General features: G+C 35.7%; 2 protein-coding genes across 3 annotated transcripts in view; one reads left to right on the forward strand and one right to left on the reverse strand.

Annotated features, from left to right (window-relative positions):
- The window catches only part of extl2 (exostosin-like glycosyltransferase 2), a 40497-nt gene that overhangs the window by 14915 nt on the left and 4631 nt on the right, over window positions 1–20951 (reverse strand). Inside the window, exon 5 of one of the 2 annotated variants that reach the window (XM_048162739.1) lies at window positions 15300–17125. The exons of the other annotated variant lie outside the window; for it this stretch is intronic. Coding sequence (XP_048018696.1) covers window positions 16732–17125 — 394 coding nt within the window. The 3' untranslated portion in view covers window positions 15300–16731. Of the gene's footprint in view, window positions 1–15299; window positions 17126–20951 lie in introns of those variants that run through there. 2 annotated transcript variants of the gene reach the window in all.
- vcam1a (vascular cell adhesion molecule 1a) lies at window positions 269–9930 on the forward strand. The gene is made up of 6 exons (XM_048162738.1): window positions 269–502; window positions 585–863; window positions 2653–2958; window positions 6536–6793; window positions 6878–7144; window positions 9428–9930. Exons 1-6 carry the CDS (start codon window positions 442–444, stop codon window positions 9568–9570), a joined length of 1314 nt encoding a protein of 437 aa, XP_048018695.1. The 5' UTR covers window positions 269–441; the 3' UTR covers window positions 9571–9930.

A 20951-nucleotide genomic window follows, 5' to 3' on the forward strand; every position in this document is an offset into this window, starting at 1 on the left:
TATATATATATATATACACATATAAGGGAGGGTATTGTGTAGTGATACACAGAACAGTAGGGTGAAGCGGTGTTTTATCGCGAATAAAACAGCTATTGACCAATCAGAACACACACACACACACACATATATATATATATATATATATATATATATATATATATATATATATATATATATATATATATATATATATGTTATTGGAGGTTGATTATATGCGCAATTTGGAGGATATGAGGAAAATGTGAGCAGGTGTGGCTTAGAGTCTGGGTCAGAAGTTGAGAAGTGAGCCAAACGGATTTTGTTTGTTTAAAGAAACTGCAAGTAAAAAGGAACAGGCGGGATGGTAGATCAGTATCTTGGTCAGAAACAGCCGCTCTCGGAATATCTAACATCATTCTGAATCCACGCTGAATTGATGCACAACGAAAGAAAATTAAAATGTGTGGAATGAAATGCATCACTTTTTCGCTGTGGATTAATATTCTCAATGTAATAACAGGTAAGAAGATAGTTTACATTTTGTTTAATCAAGTTTAATCTCCACATTTCATAATTTTGACAGTAGACATTTTTTTCCACAGAAATTCCCGGTTTTGAACTAGAATTAACGCCACCAAAACCAGTAATTCATGTTGGTAAGGATTTGGAGCTGACCTGTCGCGTGAATGTTTGTCCGGGTAATGTGACCTTTGTGTGGACTGCATTAGTGGACAGATATCACGGCGGAGTTTCTAAAAACGAGCGTACTGTTTCCCACCTGCTGATCAAAAACATCACAGTTAAACACAGTATTGGCATCGTGTGTAAAGCTTCCTGTGAGAGACAACCAAAACAGAAAACGTCACATATACAAGTGTTCTGTAAGTATGTTTCTCCTGTTCTCCCAATTAGACGTAATTGTGAGTTTATGGATATTGCAAGCTGTTTTAACACCTAATAGTAGGTATACGCATTACTAGGATTAATTTATCGACTAATCTACTTCTGTACTAAAAGCCAAGTTTGGAATCTAAATATTACAATAATCCAATAATCATGGACATGCACAGACATTTTGGGGGGGTAGTTAGTATTAATGAACATGAACTAACAATGAGCAATACATTTGTTACAGTATTTATTAATCATTGTTAATGTCAGTTAATAAAAATACAGTTGTTAGTGTTTATGTTAGTTCACAGTGCATTAAAGGGTTAGTTCACCCAAAAATGAAAATTATGTCATTAATGACTCACCCTCATGTCGTTCCAAACCCGTAAGACCTCCGTTCATCTTCGGAACACTGTTTAAGATATTTTAGATTTAGTCTAAAATAGATTTAGATTTAGATATTTTAGATTTCTGTCCCTCCATTGAAAATGTATGTACGGTATACTGTCCATGTCCAGAAAGGTAATAAAAACATCATCAAAGTAGTCCATGTGACATCAATGGGTTAGTTAGAATTTTTTGAAGCATCGAAAATACATTTTGGTCCAAAAATAACAAAAACTATGACTTTATTCAGCATTGTTTTCTCTTCCGCGTCTGTTGTCAATCCCGGTTCACGACTAGGAGCTTCATCCATCGCTCTTAGTTCTTCGTCCGTGTATTCGGGTTCAAATAAATATGGCTGAGCAAAAAAATGTCTTCCTCTGTGTTGAAATCCTTAGACATGTTTGCGAAGGTTGTTTTGTTTACAGCGTGAGTCTCCCTCAGACTGTAAATGAAGCTTGGGCACACCAGATAACACGTCAGCAGCGTCACTGCGGAGTCGTGAACAGGGATTGACAACAGACCCGGAAGAGAAGACAATGCTGAATAAAGTCGTAGTTTTATGTTATTTTTGGACCAAAATGTATTTTCAATGCTTCAAAAAATTCTAACTAACCCATTGATGTCACATGGACTACTTTGATGATGTTTTTATTACCTTTCTGGACATGGACAGTATACCGTACATACATTTTCAATGGAGGGACAGAAAGCTCTCGGACTAAATCTAAAATATCTTAAACTGTGTTCCGAAGATGAACGGAGGTCTTATGGGTTTGGAACGTCATGAGGGTGAGTCATTAATGACATAATTTTCATTTTTGGGTGAACTAACCCTTTAGCTAATGTTAACAAATACAACTTTTTATTTTAATAATGTATTAGTAAATGTTGAAATTATTAATAAATGCTGTAGAAGCATTGTTTATTCGTAGTTCATGTGAACTAAAGTTGTTATCTAATGTTAACTAATGAAATCTTATTGTAAAGTGTTACCATTATTTATTTATTTATTTATTTATTTTCTGACTGGCAATAATGACCGGTTCTTGTTACTAATACCTACCTAGTCCAGTTTTGCTAGTATTATTCATTTATTCACATCATTATTGTTAAGTTAAAGTGCAAATGATTGCATTCCTTACAAGTAGCAGTTTTATTGTTGTTCCAATTGCTGTTGTACTTTTCTTTGCAACGACTAACGCTGCTTGTCTAAGTAATGATAAAAATGTTAGCAGTTACAATTGAAATCGATTAGACTAGGCAGTAGCAAATTAACAGTAACAGTCTGTTTTATTTATGTTTAAAGCTATGGTCTAATCAATGAGTTGAAAAAATAAAAAATAAACAAGTAAATTACTTGGATGTTGTTATGATGAAGTGTATTGTTTGCAGCATTTCCACAAGATCCTGTACTGCCCGAAATAAGGAGTTTGATAGAAAACCAAACACAGAAGCTCAGCTGCATAGTCCACAACGTTTACCCTTTGAAGTGTTTAAAAATTGAGTGGCTTCGTGGAGATAAGACACTCTTTGAGGATGAACCTCATTACATAGATGATTACGATGATGTTCAGAATTTTACCTCTCAGTTCAATTACACACCTTCTGTTTTGGATCGGGGCAAGAATATCACTTGCAAGGCTAGAATGAGTTCCACTGAATTTGGATTGAACGAAACTCGTAATTCGATTGCTGAATGTAAGTTGTAGAGTAACACTTGGCTAACCTTTATTAAATGAATATTCTGGGTTCAGAACAAGTTTTTTTTTTTTTTTTTTATGGTGTTATGGTGAGGCATTTGAAATGAAAGTGAAAGTGGCCAATTTTTAGAGGATTTAAAAGCTGAAATGTTGATTTTACAAAGCACTTTTGGGAAAAACCTATTTGTTATTTGAACTGTAAGCTGTTTTTGTCATTTTACAGTCATTAGGTGAGTTGTAAAAAGTAGTAAAATTGGATATAACTTTACACAGGAAAGGTTAGTAAGATGTAAACACACATATTATGTATTTCTTCCATTCACTACCATTGTAAAGGGACGGTCACAGTCAATGAAGCAAGCCATTGTATTTACTACTGTGACAATGAGAGCTTAAAGGTTTAGTTCACCCAAAAATGAAAATTCTGTCATTTATTACTCACCCTCATGCCGTTCCACACCCGTAAGACCTTTGTTCATCTTCGGAACACAAATTTAGATTTTAGTTGAAATCCGATGGCTCAGTGAGGCCTCCATAGGGAGCAATGACACTTCCTCTCTCAAGATCCATAAAGGTACTAAAAACATATTTAAATCAGTTCATTTGAGTACAGTGGTTCAATATTAATATTATAAAGCGACAAGAATATTTTTGGTTCGCCAAAAAAAACAAATTAACGACTTATATAGTAATGGCCGATTTCAAAACACTGCTTCATGCAGCATCGGAGCACAAATGAATCAGTGTAATTGAATCATGATTCAGATCGCGTGTCAAACTGCCAACGGCTGAAATCACGTGACTTTGGCGCTCCGAACAGCAGATTCGATACACTGATAAAATGCTGAGTTTAACTGCACAATGACTGCTAAAAATGTCAACAAAGCCAGCAAAGATTGCAGTTCAGTCTCCATGTTATTGTTTACACGGTCGTCAAGGATATGCAGAGTGAACGTGGGCAGCCAAGCTATCAGCCAAGTCTCCATTTTGGTCCGTTTACACTGAAATGCAACTCTGGCATTTTCAACCTTAAATGGGCTCTGCAGCATTTTTGAAAGTATCAGTTTTTCGAGGGTCGAAAATGCTTGAGTAGTGTAAACGACAAGCGTAACTGTAGCAAAAGTTATGCGTTTTAAAATGAAAATGCACTAGTGTAAATGGGGCTAACAACAGTGCCCCCACTAAATAAATCTAGCATTTTACTGGGCGGGCACAAGGACCTGGAGGAGGCTTCTGCTGCTATGGAGGCAGCTGCACGCACTAGAGAGTAGAGTTCACACAGGATGCATTTTTTGCTGTTAAAAACACGAGACATAGGTCAGTGGAATGAAAAAAGAGCAAGGTCTCGAGCATAGACTGTAAAAAAGGTCTCGAGATGTGTTTTTTAAAAGTTGAGCTTATTTTAACTTGAGCGAACACCGAGTTTTTAGAATGCCTTGTCAAGCGCGAGACACTGCAAAAGATGTGAGCGCAAGTCATGTATGGAAGGCCGAAAGGTTCAAAAACACGTGAATTTTAACATGTAAAATATATGTATTTCACACGTTAAATATGTGTTGTTTGTGCGTGAAAAATCAGTATGTCAAATACACGCAAATAAAACGTATTTAATGCATGAAATACGCGATATATGCGTTGACCCAATACATGTTATTTGCGTGTATTTTACGTGCTGTTTTTTCATGTGCAAAAAACACGTATTTAATGCATGATATACCAGTTGAATATGCATGAAATATAAATTTTTTTTTTTGTGTTGCTGACGTGTTAAAATTCACGTTTTTGAACCCTTCCATAGTAATGCACGTTCTTCTAGCACAGGGGTGGGGAACATTGATCCTGGAGGGATTTAGAGTTTAGCTCCAACCCTGAAAAAAACACTCACCGGCCTGTAACTTTAGTAATCCTGAAGACCTTGATTAGCTTCTCATGTGTTTAATTAGGGTTGGAGCTAAATTCTGCAGGACAGTGGCCCTCCAGGATCAAAGTTCTCCACCCCTGTTCTAGCATGTTCACATAGAAAAACATTGGAAAGGTAGCGCAGTAGAATAGAGTACCTCAGGGATGATGCGTTTTTGTAGGCCAACCCAGAAGTTAGCGGCGCACGGGTTCCCTCGGTTGAAAGCCTATGCATTTTTCCCATAGACTTTTGGAAAATTGCAGAAAATAAGCTCTGTGTTTAACAAAGGGTTATGACACTTACACGTTTTGTCTATCAAGATAATCTTTACAAGTTAAAACAACATAAATACATTTTGAAGCCTAAATAAAGTGGTCAGATATAAAAAGCTAACAGTAGGCTATAAACGGACTACAGCACACCATTGTCACGGATCAACGTCACCACCACCAAGCTTCTTCAAACTGTAGGCTATTTAGAAAACAACTTTATTTAAAAACCCTACTCGCTGATTATGATCTGTGCTGTGTATGAATACTTATCAACTTTTTCATGAGAAATGCTGTCCAAATGTCCTGTTTATCATGATGACGTCTAAAGTCCCCGCCAAAGGAAGTAGTCCCTTTTAGCAACTTGTTAGCAACCGCCGATTTTAAGACACAGTAAAGGTTTAAAAAAATCACAAGCGGGTTATAACTGGTGTGTTTTATGTCATAGATCAAAACGTGAAAATATTTAGAGGCTTTGTTAACCACAGACCTTATTTCAGGCGATTTAGCAAAAACCCATAGACTTGACGGCGTTGGAACCGGAAGCCCTAAAATGCTAACTTGCTTCCGGGTTTTTCCTACAAAAATGAAAACCCATTCTGTGTGAACGCCCCCTGACTGTTGACGTGTATCGCACAACGGACGCGTCCTTCTGTATTTGCATTCTCAAATTCAAGGCAACAATCAAAAACTGTGAATATATTCATCATACATGCAAAAGTTCATTTCAAAAATGACACACCTGCCGACATGATCTTATCACAAGTGGTCCTTGCACATTTGAGTTATTGCAGGCGCATTTCAATGTTATCATATTGACAAGGCTTTTCGGCATATTTTTTTAGAAGATTATTATATTTAAAAGCCTTTATTGGCCAATTCTGATGTTGTGCCGATAATATTGCGCATCCCTGGTTGCTTTATATGTCAGTCAAACTGCCTCTTGGGTGGTCCTTGGCCAATGAAAGCTGTTATTGAGTCCAGAACTTCTGCCGCCTGTCTGAAGGTCTGGCAACGCAAGACTAAAATGCTGGAAACAGGAAATGCAAAAACGTACGAATTTCACTTTGTTCCAAAATTCAAGTTTGGTGAGCTCTGCCCTGTTAATTCATCCCATGTGAAGACGTTTGGCCAATAGAAGACAGATACATCACGTACAAACCTCTTAGTTCAATTAAAGGAATTGTACGTTGCAGTAAAGTGAAAAAGATGTTTTTACATTTTGGATGTACATTGTATTTGTACATTGTTGGGAATTATTTTTTTTTGTGGTAATCATCATGTCACAAGTGCTATCAGTTGAGCTCAACTTGTACTGAACCCGGAATATTCAATTATACAAGTTATTACAAGAATTAAACCACTTTTTATTTGTCATCAATGAAAACTCTACATTTCTTTCCAAGATGGTCCAGGGACTATCACAACTTCCATTAATAATCCCTCGGTAAAGCTTGGCGAACATTTGGAGATAACATGTCATGCAGATGGAAATCCCAAACCAACAATCTTGTGGTTTAAAGAGGAGAATGAACCTGCACTTCAGAGCCAGAATGAAGCGCTAATAATAAATAAGGCTTCCTGGTCTCAGGCAGGTTGGTACCACTGTAATGCGAGCAATGCAGTGGGAAGCCTGCAAAAGAGGATAAAAGTCACTGTTCTAGGTGGGTAAATTAAATCAAGATGAAATTAGTTGTCTTGTCTAACCATTTTAAACCTGTCCATGATCTTTAATCATTTAAATGCAGGTCCTCCGAACATCCCCAAAATCCAGCTAAGCCATAGAGGAGACCCCAAAGAAGGAGAGAACATAAGCATATTGTGTTCTTCAGATGATGGGTCAGCAGAACTCACTCTGTATAGACAGTCTCAGAGAACTGAGTCAGAAGCTTTGAACAAATCAGCTGTTCTTTTAAAAATCCCATCACTCCAAATAATAGACGCAGGGATTTACGTTTGTGAAGCAAAAAATGATTTTGGCAGTGAGAGAAGCACAATTAACATTACAGTCGAAGGTGAGTTTATAACATTCCTGGAGATTCTGTTTAGTAAATGTCATTGCATGGGAAGTCCTTTTGCACCAGTCTTATTTTAGCATTATTTATACACTATTATTATAGTTTGTATTATTATTATTATTATTATTATTATTATTATTATGAATTAGTATAGTATATTAGTATATATTAGTATATTAGTTTATTTTTTAAATGTTTTTTTTTGTATTAGTTTTTATTTAAAAATTGCTATTTATTTATTTATTTATTTATTTATTTATTTATTTTACTTCTAGTTCAATTTATCTCCAGTTAGTAATTTTAGTGCTACAACTTAATTCAACTTAAATTATTTTAGTGCCAAACTTATTTCATTTAGTTAAGGCAACACATTTTAATTTTCATTTAGTTTAAATTTTTCGTTTGCTATTTTTTTAATTCCAGATTTATTTCAATTAACATTTTTTTTTTTTTTTCGGTAACTCTTTATAAGGTTCAATTTGTTAACATTAGTTAAGTAACATTAACTAGAAATAAGCAATAAGTTACAGTAAGTTTATATATAAGTCTTTGTTAAAGTTAGTTAATAAAAACACTGTTCCTTGTTAGTTCATGTTAGCTCAGGTCCATTAAATAATACTACCAGATACAACTTTTGATTTTAGTGAATGTTGAAATTAACTTTAACTAAGATTAATAAATGCTTTAGAAGTAATTTTCAGTGATAGTTCATGTTAACTAATGGAACCTAATTGTAAAGTTACCTCTGTTTTAATAGTTTTAGCTACCTATAATAGCCCTGCTTTGCACATAACAACTTTCGTGGTACCTACAACCAGGGCTTGACATTAACTTTTTTGCTCACCAGCCACTGTGGCTAGTGGTTTTCCAAAGTTACTAGCCACTCAGCATTTTCACTGGCCACAATTTTAATGTTGGTAAATTACATTTTATATGATTAAAGTTGACTTTGTTATGCTTAAATTACTTTATTTTGAGTCATTTTACTTGATTTAGAAGATTTAAAACCCTTTCAAACTTTTAAATGCAGATTGACCACCCAAATCAAGACTACATTGTATATCAGCTGGTATGTAGCCTACATGTGGGCAAGAGGTGGACAATATGAGCATGGGCTAATATGAGAAATTTGATAAGTTATTTGTGTTAGGCTATATAAAAGAACAAAGAAGCAAATTACAAAAACAATAGTAAATTAAAAATAATCTTTTTTCAGATACAGTAGGTTTATTTAACTTATAGCCTAGCCTACATTTATTTAACATCTTTTGTTGTTTGGTTAACATTAATGACAGACAGGTAGGCCTATTTAATTGGGCTGCTGAATGCATGGACGTAACTGACGCATATTCAGTTATTACCCACCTGTTTACGTCCACTTAAGCCATAACCGACTGTATTCACGCGAGATACTCCACACGATGGACATTTAGACATCTGTGTGCACGTGTATTTGACTATTCAGGCGCGAGAAGAACTGATCGCGCCCGCAACAGAGAGAGAGTACGCGAGAGAGCGCTTCTGTTGTGTGTCATTCAGCGCAATTCCGCCTATCGCTCCTTCACTAACTGCACATAAATAACGAATTGTGTGATTGGATTGTAATTTTGTGCTACGACGATCTTCGACGATCATTTGGCTGTAAACTGAAATTATATTAAACCCGCCAAAGTGGCTAGTGGGAGTGGCTGTCTTACCCGCGACAGCTGAAATCTACCCGCATTTGGCGGGTTGGCGGGTGTTAATGTCAAGCCCTGCCTACAACATATATTTAGCTTGTAGTTCTCTGCCATTTTTTTTTTTTTTACTTTTAAAATCAGATGACGACTCAGCTCCTGTGGTCAAATATGTTGACTCATGTTTTATTACGGGTAGCTTCTTTCGCTTTCTCTTTTTGCTTGGAAAGATTCAGTTGTTGTGGCTTCATTCTTTTTTTATTTACGGATATGACGTAAACATGCAGAGAGGAATAATGAAAGTACAGTTTCCCAAAAATCCATGCTGACAGCTCTTAAATATAATTATTATAGGTTTACCATAGTGATTTATGGTAAGGTAAAAAACATGTTTTGGTGGATGGATTTATGATGTACTCGCTCATTATTTACATTGTTAATTTTGAAACAACAAGTTACATAATAAAAAAGTAAAATATTTACAATACCAATTACCTGTGACTATATACAATTTATAACACTAATCATAACTTTAATAAGAATGGAATATTTCCATTAAGGTGATGTTTCTCTAATCTGATGATTCTTTACCCTTTAAATCTAGCACAGCACAATGTCTTGAAAATGCCAGACCTGCCTGTAGCCATACTGCCCATTGTAGGGTCAGTGTCACTGCTGACTATCGCTGGGCTGCTGATCCGATACTGCAGAAAGAAAGCCAGAAGCAACTCCAGTAACGTCAGCTAAACAGATGAAGAACACACCAACTAAATGAAGCATTTTTCTGCTGAAAGGAACATTCACCTGGACATTATCTATACTGCAAATATCTCATGGACAGGTGAATACAAAGCTGGACTGTGTTTTCTGTATTTCTTTAGTAATTTTGTGACTACCAGTGTATTTTCTTATAAGATTGATATTTGATAGACAATATCTAAATGCAATGTGTATAGAGGTCCCCAAAAACGTTTTACACAAAACTCAAAAATGTCTGAAAGTCACTGCATTACAGGTGCTGGTCATATAATTAGAATATCATCAAAAAGTAATTTTTTTTATTGTAAATTATTTTTAAAAATGAAACTTTCATATATTGTAGATTTCCTACATGTAAAGTAAAACATTTCAAAAGTTTTTTTTTTTTTTTTTTTTTTTTTACATTTTGATGATTAGAGCGTACAGCTCATGAAAGTCCAAAATCCAGTATCTCAAAATATTAGAATATTTCCTAAGATCAATCAAAAAATGGATTTTCAAAACAGAAACGTTCAAGTTCTTTAAAGTATATTCATTTGAGCACTAAATACTTGGTCGGCAGCACATATTACAGCAAATGACTTGCTCCTAGCACAAATTACAGCATCAGTGAAGTGTGGCATGGAAGTGATCAGCCTGTGGCACTGCTGAGGCACTATTGAGCCTTCAGATCACCTGTATATTGTTGGATCGACTGTTTCTCATCTTTCTCTTAAAAATATCCCATAGATTCAGGGGTCAGGCATGTTGGCTGGCCAATAAAGCACAGTAATATCATGGTCAGCAAACCACTTGGAAGTGGTTTTTGCACTGTGGGCAGGTGCTAAAGTCCTGCTGGAAAAGGAAATCAGCATCTCCATAAAGCTTGTCAGCAGATGGAAGCATAAATTGCTCCAGAGAGAAGATGGCTGCATTGACTTTACACTTGATAAAACACAATGGACCAACACCAGCAGACGTCACGGCCCCCCCAAATCATTACTGACTTCAGAAACTTCACACTAGACTTCAAGCAGCTTGGATTCTGTGCCTCTCCAGTCTTCCTTCAGACTCTGGGTCCATGATTTCAACATGAAATGCAAAAATTTACTTTTATCTGAAAAGAGGACTTTCCACCACTGTTCACTGTCCAGTTCTTTTTCTCCTTAGCCCAGGTAAGATGCTTCTGACGTTGTTTCTGTTTCAGAAGTGGCTTGGTAGTCCTTTTCCTGAAGATGTCTGAGTGTGGTGACTCTTGATGCGCTGACTCCGGCTTCATTCTACTTATTGTGAAGCTCTCCCAAGTGTCTCAATCGGCTTTACTTGACAGTATTCTCAAGCTTGTGGTCATCCCTCTTGCTTGTGCACCTTTGCCTACCCAAATTCTTCCTTCCAGTCAACTTTGCATTCAATATGCTTTGATACATCACTCTGTAAACAGCCACCACATTCAGTAATGACCTTCTGTGACTTACTCTCTTTGTGGAGGGTGTCAATGATTGTCTCCTGGACCATTGCCAAGTCAGCAGTCTTCCCCATTAGTGTGGTTTCAAAGAACAAGAGATACCCGGAATTTAATGAAACTCAAATGTAAATATTCTAATATTTTGAGATACTGGAATTTGGACTTTCATTAGCTGTACGCTCTAATCAACAAATTAAAAAAAAAAACCTTTTGAAATATTTAACTTTATATGTAGGGAATCTAGAAATTATGAAAGTTTCATTTTTTAAAATATTTTACAATAAAAAAATGAACTTTTTCACGATATTCTAATTATATGACCAGCACCTGTAGATACAAAACATCAAACCAATCGGCATCTGCAAACAAATGAAACAAATTTTGAAACCAAATTTTGCAGTAATGCTATATCTCTTTAAAATAAACGTAACTTACACCGGACATGGCAGTTGCCGCACCATGTTGTGAAACAGTGACAGTGACATGATCCCATTCATTTCAATAAAGAGTTGGTGGTTTTCAGTGACCCAAGTGACAGTGACTTTTGGCGAAAGAATGTAGGAGTGTCCAATGACACAAGAAAATCTAAATGTTTCACTTTATGCAAATAAAGAGTGACTTTCAGGGGTGACAACCAATAGGAGTGAATTCAGTGGAGTGCACGCGATCCGTCACTACATCCTGTAGTGTAGCTTGTCGAGGCAAGATGGCGAAGAAGTTATTTTGACTCACAGCCTGCATGGTTTTGTTCATCCTAGCGCTTGGAGTGCGTCAGAAATGGAACGGTGCATGAGTTTGCTGTTGGGAATTTTTCGCATCCAGTGTAAACAGCATCACTGATTATAATGGGTTCTTTTTGCTTTTGTCACATTTAGGCATGGTGTAATATAATATAAAAACATTATGTGTCCTAAGCATTCAAATACTTTTTTTGGCCAATGTATGTTATTCCGCATTACAGTGTTATATAATTTACATGAGTAAGTTCTGAGTGATATTAATAAATAACATTTTTCTATCTTTACGTTATGTACAACATGTATTCATTTTTTAGGTTATTGTAAATAATAGCATTAGTCTATTATGTGTTACTATATCCCATTATTCCATATGTATGTGTATGTATGTGTATTGTGTAAACAAGAGAAAAGTTTTCACTCAGAAGCAAAGAATCTCCAACACAACCCTATATGGTAAATACTGGCCTTACAGTTAAAAATTCTGGATTTAAATATGTGCAAACTGATGCTAATCCATTTTCATTTCCTGCAATTCTTGATTTCAGAGCAGTCTTAAAATATCTTCCTAGTAGTACAACAGGAAATGTGTCATTTACTGTGCATCAATACAGCACTGGATCATAAAATACACAATAAAAAAGTAAATATTTATACTTTATTAATATCGCTGTTGTTTGTAAGTGGAGTTGCAACATTTTTCTAAATATCTACTTCTGTGTTCTGCAGAAGAAGCAACATGAGTGTGAGTAAATGATGACAGAATGTTCATTTTTGGGAGAACTATTACTTAACCTCATTTCCTTAGGTTATCCTGAATAATGTTCTTGACATCAAACTGATGATAAACTATGAATATCCATCTGATAGTTGATGATAAACTCTATACTTAGCCAAATACTTTCTAATAAGTCTGCACATAGGATAATCAGCAAATAACCTAAAACTGCAGAGAACATGCCTGGTTGTGCAGTTTTACACATTTATTGTTTTAGTGCATTGGTTCACTACCAAAAAAAAACAAAAACTTTTTTTTTATTTTGGCAGAGATAGATGTAAATTCACGTCCCTATAAACTTTGCACTGACTTTCCCTTTTCCTCCAAAAACAATGTAACTTGAGTTAATTTGACTTGATAATTATTGCAGGCATTGTTCTTCTGCTCGAGTGAAAGTACACAATCTCTTCAGGAAAGTTCCATTTTTGTTCCAACACTTCAGGAGTAAAAATAGACTGCTGCAGTAAGTGCCATCAGGGGTTTTATTGAGTGATTTTACTTCATTACTAAAGTATTATTTTGTGGGATTCTAGTTTATTTGAGTGCAATTTAAACTGAACTGATACTTTTACTTAATTACATCACTTTTACTTTTTACTCATTACAATTTTATTTTTACATTTACATTTTTTGCAGCAGTGTTTCAGTTTTTTTTTTAAAAATGGTTGTTAATGGAGGAGAGGCTTCACTATGCTGAATAAACCGCTTTTGTGAGTAAATAGCTTATCATTTAATGAATCGACAGCTCATCAGCTAATCTTCAACATGTTTGCTCTTAAAGGGTTTGTTCACCAAAAAAATGAAAATTCTGTCATTAATTACTCACCCTCATGTCGTTCCACACCCGTAAGACCTTCGTTCATCTTCAGAACACAAATTAAGATATTTTTGTTAAAATCCGATGAATTAGTGAGGACTCCATTGCCAGCAAGATCATTTACACTTTCAGATGCCCAGAAAGCTACTAAAGATATATTTAAAACAGTTCATGTGACTACAGTGGTTCAACCTAATATTAAGTGGCAAGAATACTTTTTGTGCGGCAAAACAACAAAATAACGACTTTATTCAAAATTATCTAGTGATGAGCGATTTCAAAACACTGCTTCATGAAGCTTCGAAGCTTTACGAATCTTTTGTTTCAAGTGTTTTCTTGCCACACAAAAAGTATTCTTGTCACTTCATAACATTAAGGTTGAACCACTGTAGTCACATGAACTGATTTAAATATGTCTTTAGTAGCTTTCTGGGCATCGGAATTGTTAATTATCTTGCTGGCAATGGAGGCCTCCTCTTAATTTGTGTTCCGAAGATAAACGAAGGTTTTATGGATGTAGAACGACATTTCATTTTTGGGCAAACTAACATTAGTTTTGGATTGATCAATTTTAGAGTCTACACTGAAGAAAAAAAAAAGCTGTTTTATTAGAGAAGACACTGACAATTACGTGACAGGTATGATTCAGTTTATGGCACGCATTCATTTCTATGGTATCTGCAAACAGCGATAGACTGTCGCACATCTCTGAACGAAATTCAATAACGTCAAGGCTATAATGTGATTGGTTATCAAGGCACACGTGATCCAAGTTGGACCCTCGTATCTCCCAATAATAAGACCATCTCTGATCGATGCTCCCTGGTTTTCACAGTGCATTGTGGGGCTTTTTAGGGAGCGAACATTTCAGTGCACTGGTAGGATTTTGCAATTGAGACTGCCCTTAAAATGGCCAACACTATTGAATCGTTGGTTCACACAACTGATTCGCTCAAAATGCAGATTCATTCAGAAACAAAACTGCTGTGTGTTGCTTGCAGATGCAGCTAAATAGACAACAAATACCATTTTGGAAGGTCTAATAAACTGCCGTGTTCCCCCAGAATGCATCTATGTTCATAGTAATCTACTGTATTATTAAAATACAGCCATCTTACTGTAAAATCATGCTGTAATTTTTTATAGCAATTCATTACAGTGTGGAAATATATCTCCTAGTTGATAAACCCAAATCTGAAACTGGACTAACTATATGAATAGAAAAGAACAAAAGATCGAGTGAAATTTTTATAACAATGTTTGTCTGTGTTGTTTTGTCTATGCACTTCATTCTATAATGACTGTATAGATTTAATTAAGTAGGTGTTGACTGACCTCTAACATCCTGAGCTGTTTCAGGAAAACTCTCATGAGCCTTCCTAATGAGATGCTCAGTGTTGATGGCTTTTTGTTTTGAAATCAATTTTCTCCCCTTTTTGACAAGGATACAGACAGTGAGACTGGCAGGAAAGCAGTTTTTGTTTTAATATTGTAGGTTTCTCAAGTTTCCATAAAACATCTATCAGCACAAATCCACTAACTTGCTGTGTTCGCACTTTACCATTTTGACCACAATTTTGCTGTCGGAGACAAATTTTGGGCAAATTTCTTATTGTAGGCCCACAACTGTAGTCAACAAACTATTAGTCTGAAGGGGAAAGAAAGAGTTAGACAATCCAAAGTGGACCAGACCCAATATATACAGTCTTTTCTAAATATTTTGATCTAATTTCACGTGTCATCACGGACATTGCATATAAAGTAATATCATCCTGGATTTCCTTCCAAGGAAGCACAATGAACAGACTGTTTGAAATCTGCTTTATCTGCTTCCGAACACATGCTATCAAAAGTGAAAGCTCAGTTATATTTTTAATTCTTGGATTTGTACAGACTTTTAGTAACATAACATGTTGGCAGGCAGACACAGACGAAGATGAGTAACTTTCCAGTACAAGGTTTAATAACAGAATCCAAACTGACAGGGATACACGCATATAAACTGAAACGAGATGGACCAAGAACAGTAGAAAGGCAGGAACTTAAGTGCGGATAACAAGCAGATTAACAATACACAGCTGATAAACATGAACTCATAATGGCGGTGAACTTACAGGCTGATGAGTGCCAAGAACTAAGAACAAACAAACACAGGAACCAATGAAAATCAAACAGAGTCCAAAACAAACAGACATGAGGCACTTTTAAAGGGTGTAAACATTTTTTCACCAAAATGAAAGGGAATTATCACACTTTTACTTTCACTTTGAGCCTTCTGCCTTGAGACCTTGAGATAAGACTTTATAATTACAGGATTTTTCTCAGAAAAATTCAGCTCTGTTCTCAGGAAATATTTCATGGCAGTTATATTTTGGCTCCATTTACAGCAATCACTGTGAACATGCACGTCTACTGTTGTTTATACTTATAGCACTGTTTTTCCATGTAACCACTGTCAAATAAATGATTTTATATTGTTGGTTCTGTGTAGTTTATATTGATATTCTATCTCTCTCTCTTTTTACTTTCATAAACAATTTTGTAAACCAATATGATACTGACTTTCCATCCATCCATCCATCCACCCATCCTGTAATTAGATGAATCTATGAATCTTCAAATCTTCAGCAGACCATCTTCATTATACTATGTTGGTAAAGGCACAAATTTTATCCTGTATTGCTGGAGGCACTAATAGAAAAGTTTTAAAAAATTACTCTAAAATAAAAATCCATTAGCAATATAAGCACATGAATGTTGTTATTTGGTTTGTTTGCTGGTCTATTTCTATGGCAGCTTGTTTCCTCCAGGGAATAAAAAACAAAAAAGGATAATTGCAACTTTTTTAATTTTACAATTCTTACTTAATTTTACAATTCTAACATAAAAGCATTGACATATAATTTTCCATCCCATTCCATATTTTTTCCTTCACCATGTCCCTTTAGGGGCTCCATAATATCACACAATTCTGACTTTTTTTTCTCAGAATTTTTAGATATAAGCAAGCAATTGCAAGTTATAAAGTCCAAATTGCAAGATAAAAAGTTAATTACATTTTTTATTTTTATTCTGTAAGCTTCCATAGTATCATAAGGACATGCATACATCCCCCCCCCCAAAAAAAATTAAGTATCCAAGCCTAAATTTCTAGGTATTATAAATGTAAAAGCATCAAGACCTGAGAATGTAGAAATGTTACCATTGCAAAAATCCATCAAACCTGGCAAAAGGTTTGCAAGTTGGACAAACTCATGTTTTAGGTGAGATGTGCACTTCCAAGGGTTTAAAATTGCCAGGCATGGCATTTGTCCAAAACGATTACCTACTAACTCATAATTGAGATTGCACCTGTCTCTCAAATGTGCTGACATCATATCCTGCTCTTGTGATTAGCATAGCTGGGAAAGCCGAACTGTGAGATCATGATGTTGGAGTAGAGGAGCGGCATTTCCCCGTAGATCTGGGTCAGCTTGTTGAGGCAGTAAGAGCGCTGCAGCATGTGCTCCGCTCTGTGCCACATGCCCACATACCCGCTGCTGGCTTCCTTCTCCAAATTACGCATATCTACAGGCTTCACGAACACCCCAGAGGGGCGCTTCAGTCCGGACACCAGTGAGAGTTGATGTGCCACAGCAAAGTTCATGGCGATGTCGTCACAGTTCTGGGTTTCGTCCACCAGAGTGTGCACTTCACCTGGCTGATCTTGGAACAGTTTCAGAAAGCGCCGATGGAAGAAGGCCGCACCCACTAGGATCATTGAATAGCTAACGGAAAGATAAAATGGCATTTATTCGTCTGTTTTGAGAGGTTGTGACTTTTGTGCTGAACAAATTTGCATTTTATTTCAGCTTTTTTTATTCAGTTAACATCAAAAATACATCTTAAAACACATGTACCAAGTTCTTAGAAATGTGTTCTTTGTATTCTTTCATGTTGGTTTTAAGTTTCAAGTTTCAAGTTTCCTTTATTTATATTGCACATTTAAAACAGCCACAAGACTGACCAAAGTGCTTCACAAGAGAAACAGCATCATAAGAGTAGTAAAATCACATAAAACATGGTATAACAAGACAAATAACCCGAAAAAAGAGAAATAAAACACAATAGAAAATACAATAGGCAGGAATATAGAACCTAGTAGGCCAATGAAAACAAATGGGTTTTTAGAAGAGACTTAAAAACGGTCAAGCTACACTGTAAAAAATGACCGTGATTTTAACAGTAAAAGACTGTAAAAATGCTGCGGTGAAAAACTGTTGATTGGTTTACAGAAAGTTTCCGTACCATATACGGTGAATAACTGTAATAGATCTAACGGTACATTTAATGTAATTTTACGGTAAAATACCGTTAAATTCACAGTTTTTGGAAGTGAAAAATAACAATTCATTGTAAAATTTACAGTGAAAAACCGTATATTGACATTCCCACAATTCCCTGCGTGATACTTCACATTTGATATATTTTCGTTGAAATAACTCTGTTTCTTCTTAGTTTTTCTCATTTTTTTCTAATCAGTTATGTACATTAGGGTTTTATGTTACATCTAATGTTGTTAAATTAATGTTTATTGCATTTTTAAAATTTCATGCATGTTACCATGATGGTGTTTAGTGTGTGTGTGAATGACACTGTGTGCACCTTCTATATATTAGTATTGTGCTTCTCAGCTTGTGGAAAAGCTGCTTGTGATGAACTTTGATTCATCATGTGACTCTCATCACCACTGTGTTTGGTGACTGTCAGTGTATTATAAAGGTACAAAACAGATATTAGTACTTCATTAGGTTAGTAAATTAACATTATATCAGTTAATGAAATACATTCTCCGTAAATTTAACAGATTTAAAATGTAAAATTCACATGTAACTCCGTAAGTATGTTTACGGTTTGATGTCATTTTTACAGTATTGTTCTGGTAACCACAGCTGCCGGTATTTTTCCGTAGAAACAACGGGATTTTTTTTTACAGTGTAGGGCCATTCGGATCTCCACTGGCAGGTCATTCCAGAGGCGAGGACCTTTACAGAGAAGGCACAGTCACCTCTACGTTAAGTCTGGAGTGATTAAAAGAAGGTTTGGTCACCAAAGGCTTCTCGACAAACAATAGGTAGCCGGGTGCTTGATTTTAAAAAAAACAAACAATAATATTTTAAAATGTATTCTAAATTCAACGGGCAACCAATGAAGGGCCTTTAAAAGTGGAGTGCCGTGATCCCTTTTTTTTCTTTTTTAAAAGAAATCTAGAGGCAGCATTTTGGACCAGTTGAAGACGGGCAATTTGAGCTTTGGGGATGCCACAATATAATGAGTAACAATAATCGAGACGTGACGTAATAAAAGCATGCACCGCCATCTCTAGGGTCTTAACAGTGAGGAAATGTTTAATTTTTGCAAGTATACGGAGTTGATAAAAACTGGACCCGATCACAGTGGAAATTTGTTTATCGAATTTTAGTGAGTCATCTAAAATAACACCCAGATTACGTACCTGTGAAGACCTAAAAGCCGATAGGGATCCCAGGTCAAAATTACATGCTTTCGTATTTTCTGAAGGGCCAAAAACAATTACTTCTGTTTTATCCTCATTTAGGGATAAAACATTTTGAGATAACCAAGATTTAACCTCCTCTAGACAGGATAAAAGAGCAGTCATGGCCAGTGGATCATTTTTCCTAAAAGGTAAATAGATTTGAGTATCATCGGCATAAAAGTGAAATGACACTCCATGTTTCCTAAAAATAGATCCAAGAGGTAACATATAATGAAAATAGGGAGGGGGCCAAAATAGAGCCTTGAGGAAGGCCACAGGGGAGAGATGCAGCGGAAGATAAAAATTATCCTAGCCTAACCACATGTTTCCTGTCAGATAAAAATGACTGGAACCACTTTAGCACTGTCCCAGAGAGACCCACCCAAGATTTCAGTCTATGTATTAATACAGAATGGTTAATGGTGTCGAAAGCCGCTGATAAATCTAAAAGAACGAGGACCACAGAGTCACCCGTATCAGTGGCTAAAAAGATGTCGTTTAACACTCTCAAAAGAGCAGATTCAGTACTGTGGGCAGCCTTAAAACCAGATTGAAAGTGCTCAAACAGATTGTTTACAGCTAGGAAAGACTGAAGTTGGAAAAACACAATCTTTTCCAAAACCTTGGAAATAAATGGTAAAACAGAAATAGGCCGATCATTTTTTAAAGGTGCCCTCGAATCAACAGACTAGGTAAGCAAGCAAGAACAACAGCGAAAAATGGCAGATGGAGCAATAATAACTGACATGATCCATGATATCATGATATTTTTAGTGATATTTGTAAATTGTCTTTCTAAATGTTTCGTTAGCATGTTGCTAATGTACTGTTAAATGTGGTTAAAGTTACCATCGTTTCTTACTGTATTCACGGAGACAAGAGCCGTCGCTATTTTCATTTTTAAACACTTGCAGTCTGTATAATTCATAAACACAACTTCATTCTTTATAAATCTCTCCAACAGTGTGTAATGTTTGCTTTAGCCACGCAGCATAGCCTCAAACTCATTCAGAATCAATGTAAACAATATAACAGTATACAATACTCACATAATCCGACGCATGCATGACGAACACTTTGTAAAGATCCATTTTGAGGGTTATATTAGCTGTGTTAACTTTGTTAAGGCACTGTTTAAGGCTAGTGCGAGCTCTGTGGGCGGAGAGCACGGGATTTAAAGGGGCCACAGCATAAATCAGCGCGTTTATAATGATGCCCCAAAATAGGCAGTTAAAAAAATTCATAAAAAAAAATCTATGGGGTATTTTGAGCTGAAACTTCACAGACACATTCAGGGGACACCTTAGACTTATATTACATCTTTTAAAAACATAATCTAGGGCACCTTTAACACTGACTGAAATCGTTTCGTAAACCTTTATACAATTTTCAAGAGAAGTTTCAATTGAATTTCCTTTTTTTCCAAGGTAAAATATATTTCTGAATACATTATCAACAAATATTAAGTTCTTGAGTACTTCGTAATGAATAAGTTAGTTCACCCAAAAATGAAAATCTGCTTCATGAAGCTGCTGAGCTCTTTTGTTTCGAATTAGTGATTCGGATCTCCTATCAAACGGCTATACTGCCGAAATAACGTGACTTTGGCGCTCTGATTCACTGATTCGATTCGTAAAGCTCATTCGTGAAGCAGTGTTTTGAAAACGGCCCATCACTATATTGTTGAAAAGTCTTTATTTTGTTTTTTGGCGCACAAAAAGTATTCTTGTCACTTTATCATATTAAGATAAGATAACCAGTGTACTCACATGAACTGTTTCAAATATGTTTTTAGTACCTTTATGGACCTTGAGAGTTTGAATGGCTTTGCTTTCAATAGAGGCCTCGCTGAGCCATCGGATTTCAACAACATCTTAATTTGTGTTCTAAAGATGAACAAAGGTCTTACAGGTATAGAATGACATGAGGGTGAGTAATAAATGACAATAAGCCAAATTATCCCAGAAATGGCGGTTGACATTGTGCACCAATTTCATAATTCAGTTGTGATCCTTAGCCCATACTCTCACCCATACAGTTATAGTTTATTGTATGGT

The sequence above is a fragment of the Megalobrama amblycephala genome, linkage group LG17, assembly GCF_018812025.1.
Source record: "Megalobrama amblycephala isolate DHTTF-2021 linkage group LG17, ASM1881202v1, whole genome shotgun sequence".
NCBI classification, from domain to species: domain Eukaryota; kingdom Metazoa; phylum Chordata; class Actinopteri; order Cypriniformes; family Xenocyprididae; genus Megalobrama; species Megalobrama amblycephala.

Bases quoted from the DNA above. Each gene is read 5' to 3' on its own strand.
- vcam1a (XM_048162738.1), top strand. From the start codon at position 442: ATGTGTGGAATGAAATGCATCACTTTTTCGCTGTGGATTAATATTCTC. The intron at 864-2,652 runs GTAAGTATGTTT...TATTGTTTGCAG, and splicing joins GTCACATATACAAGTGTTCT to CATTTCCACAAGATCCTGTA. The intron at 6,794-6,877 runs GTGGGTAAATTA...ATTTAAATGCAG, and splicing joins GATAAAAGTCACTGTTCTAG to GTCCTCCGAACATCCCCAAA.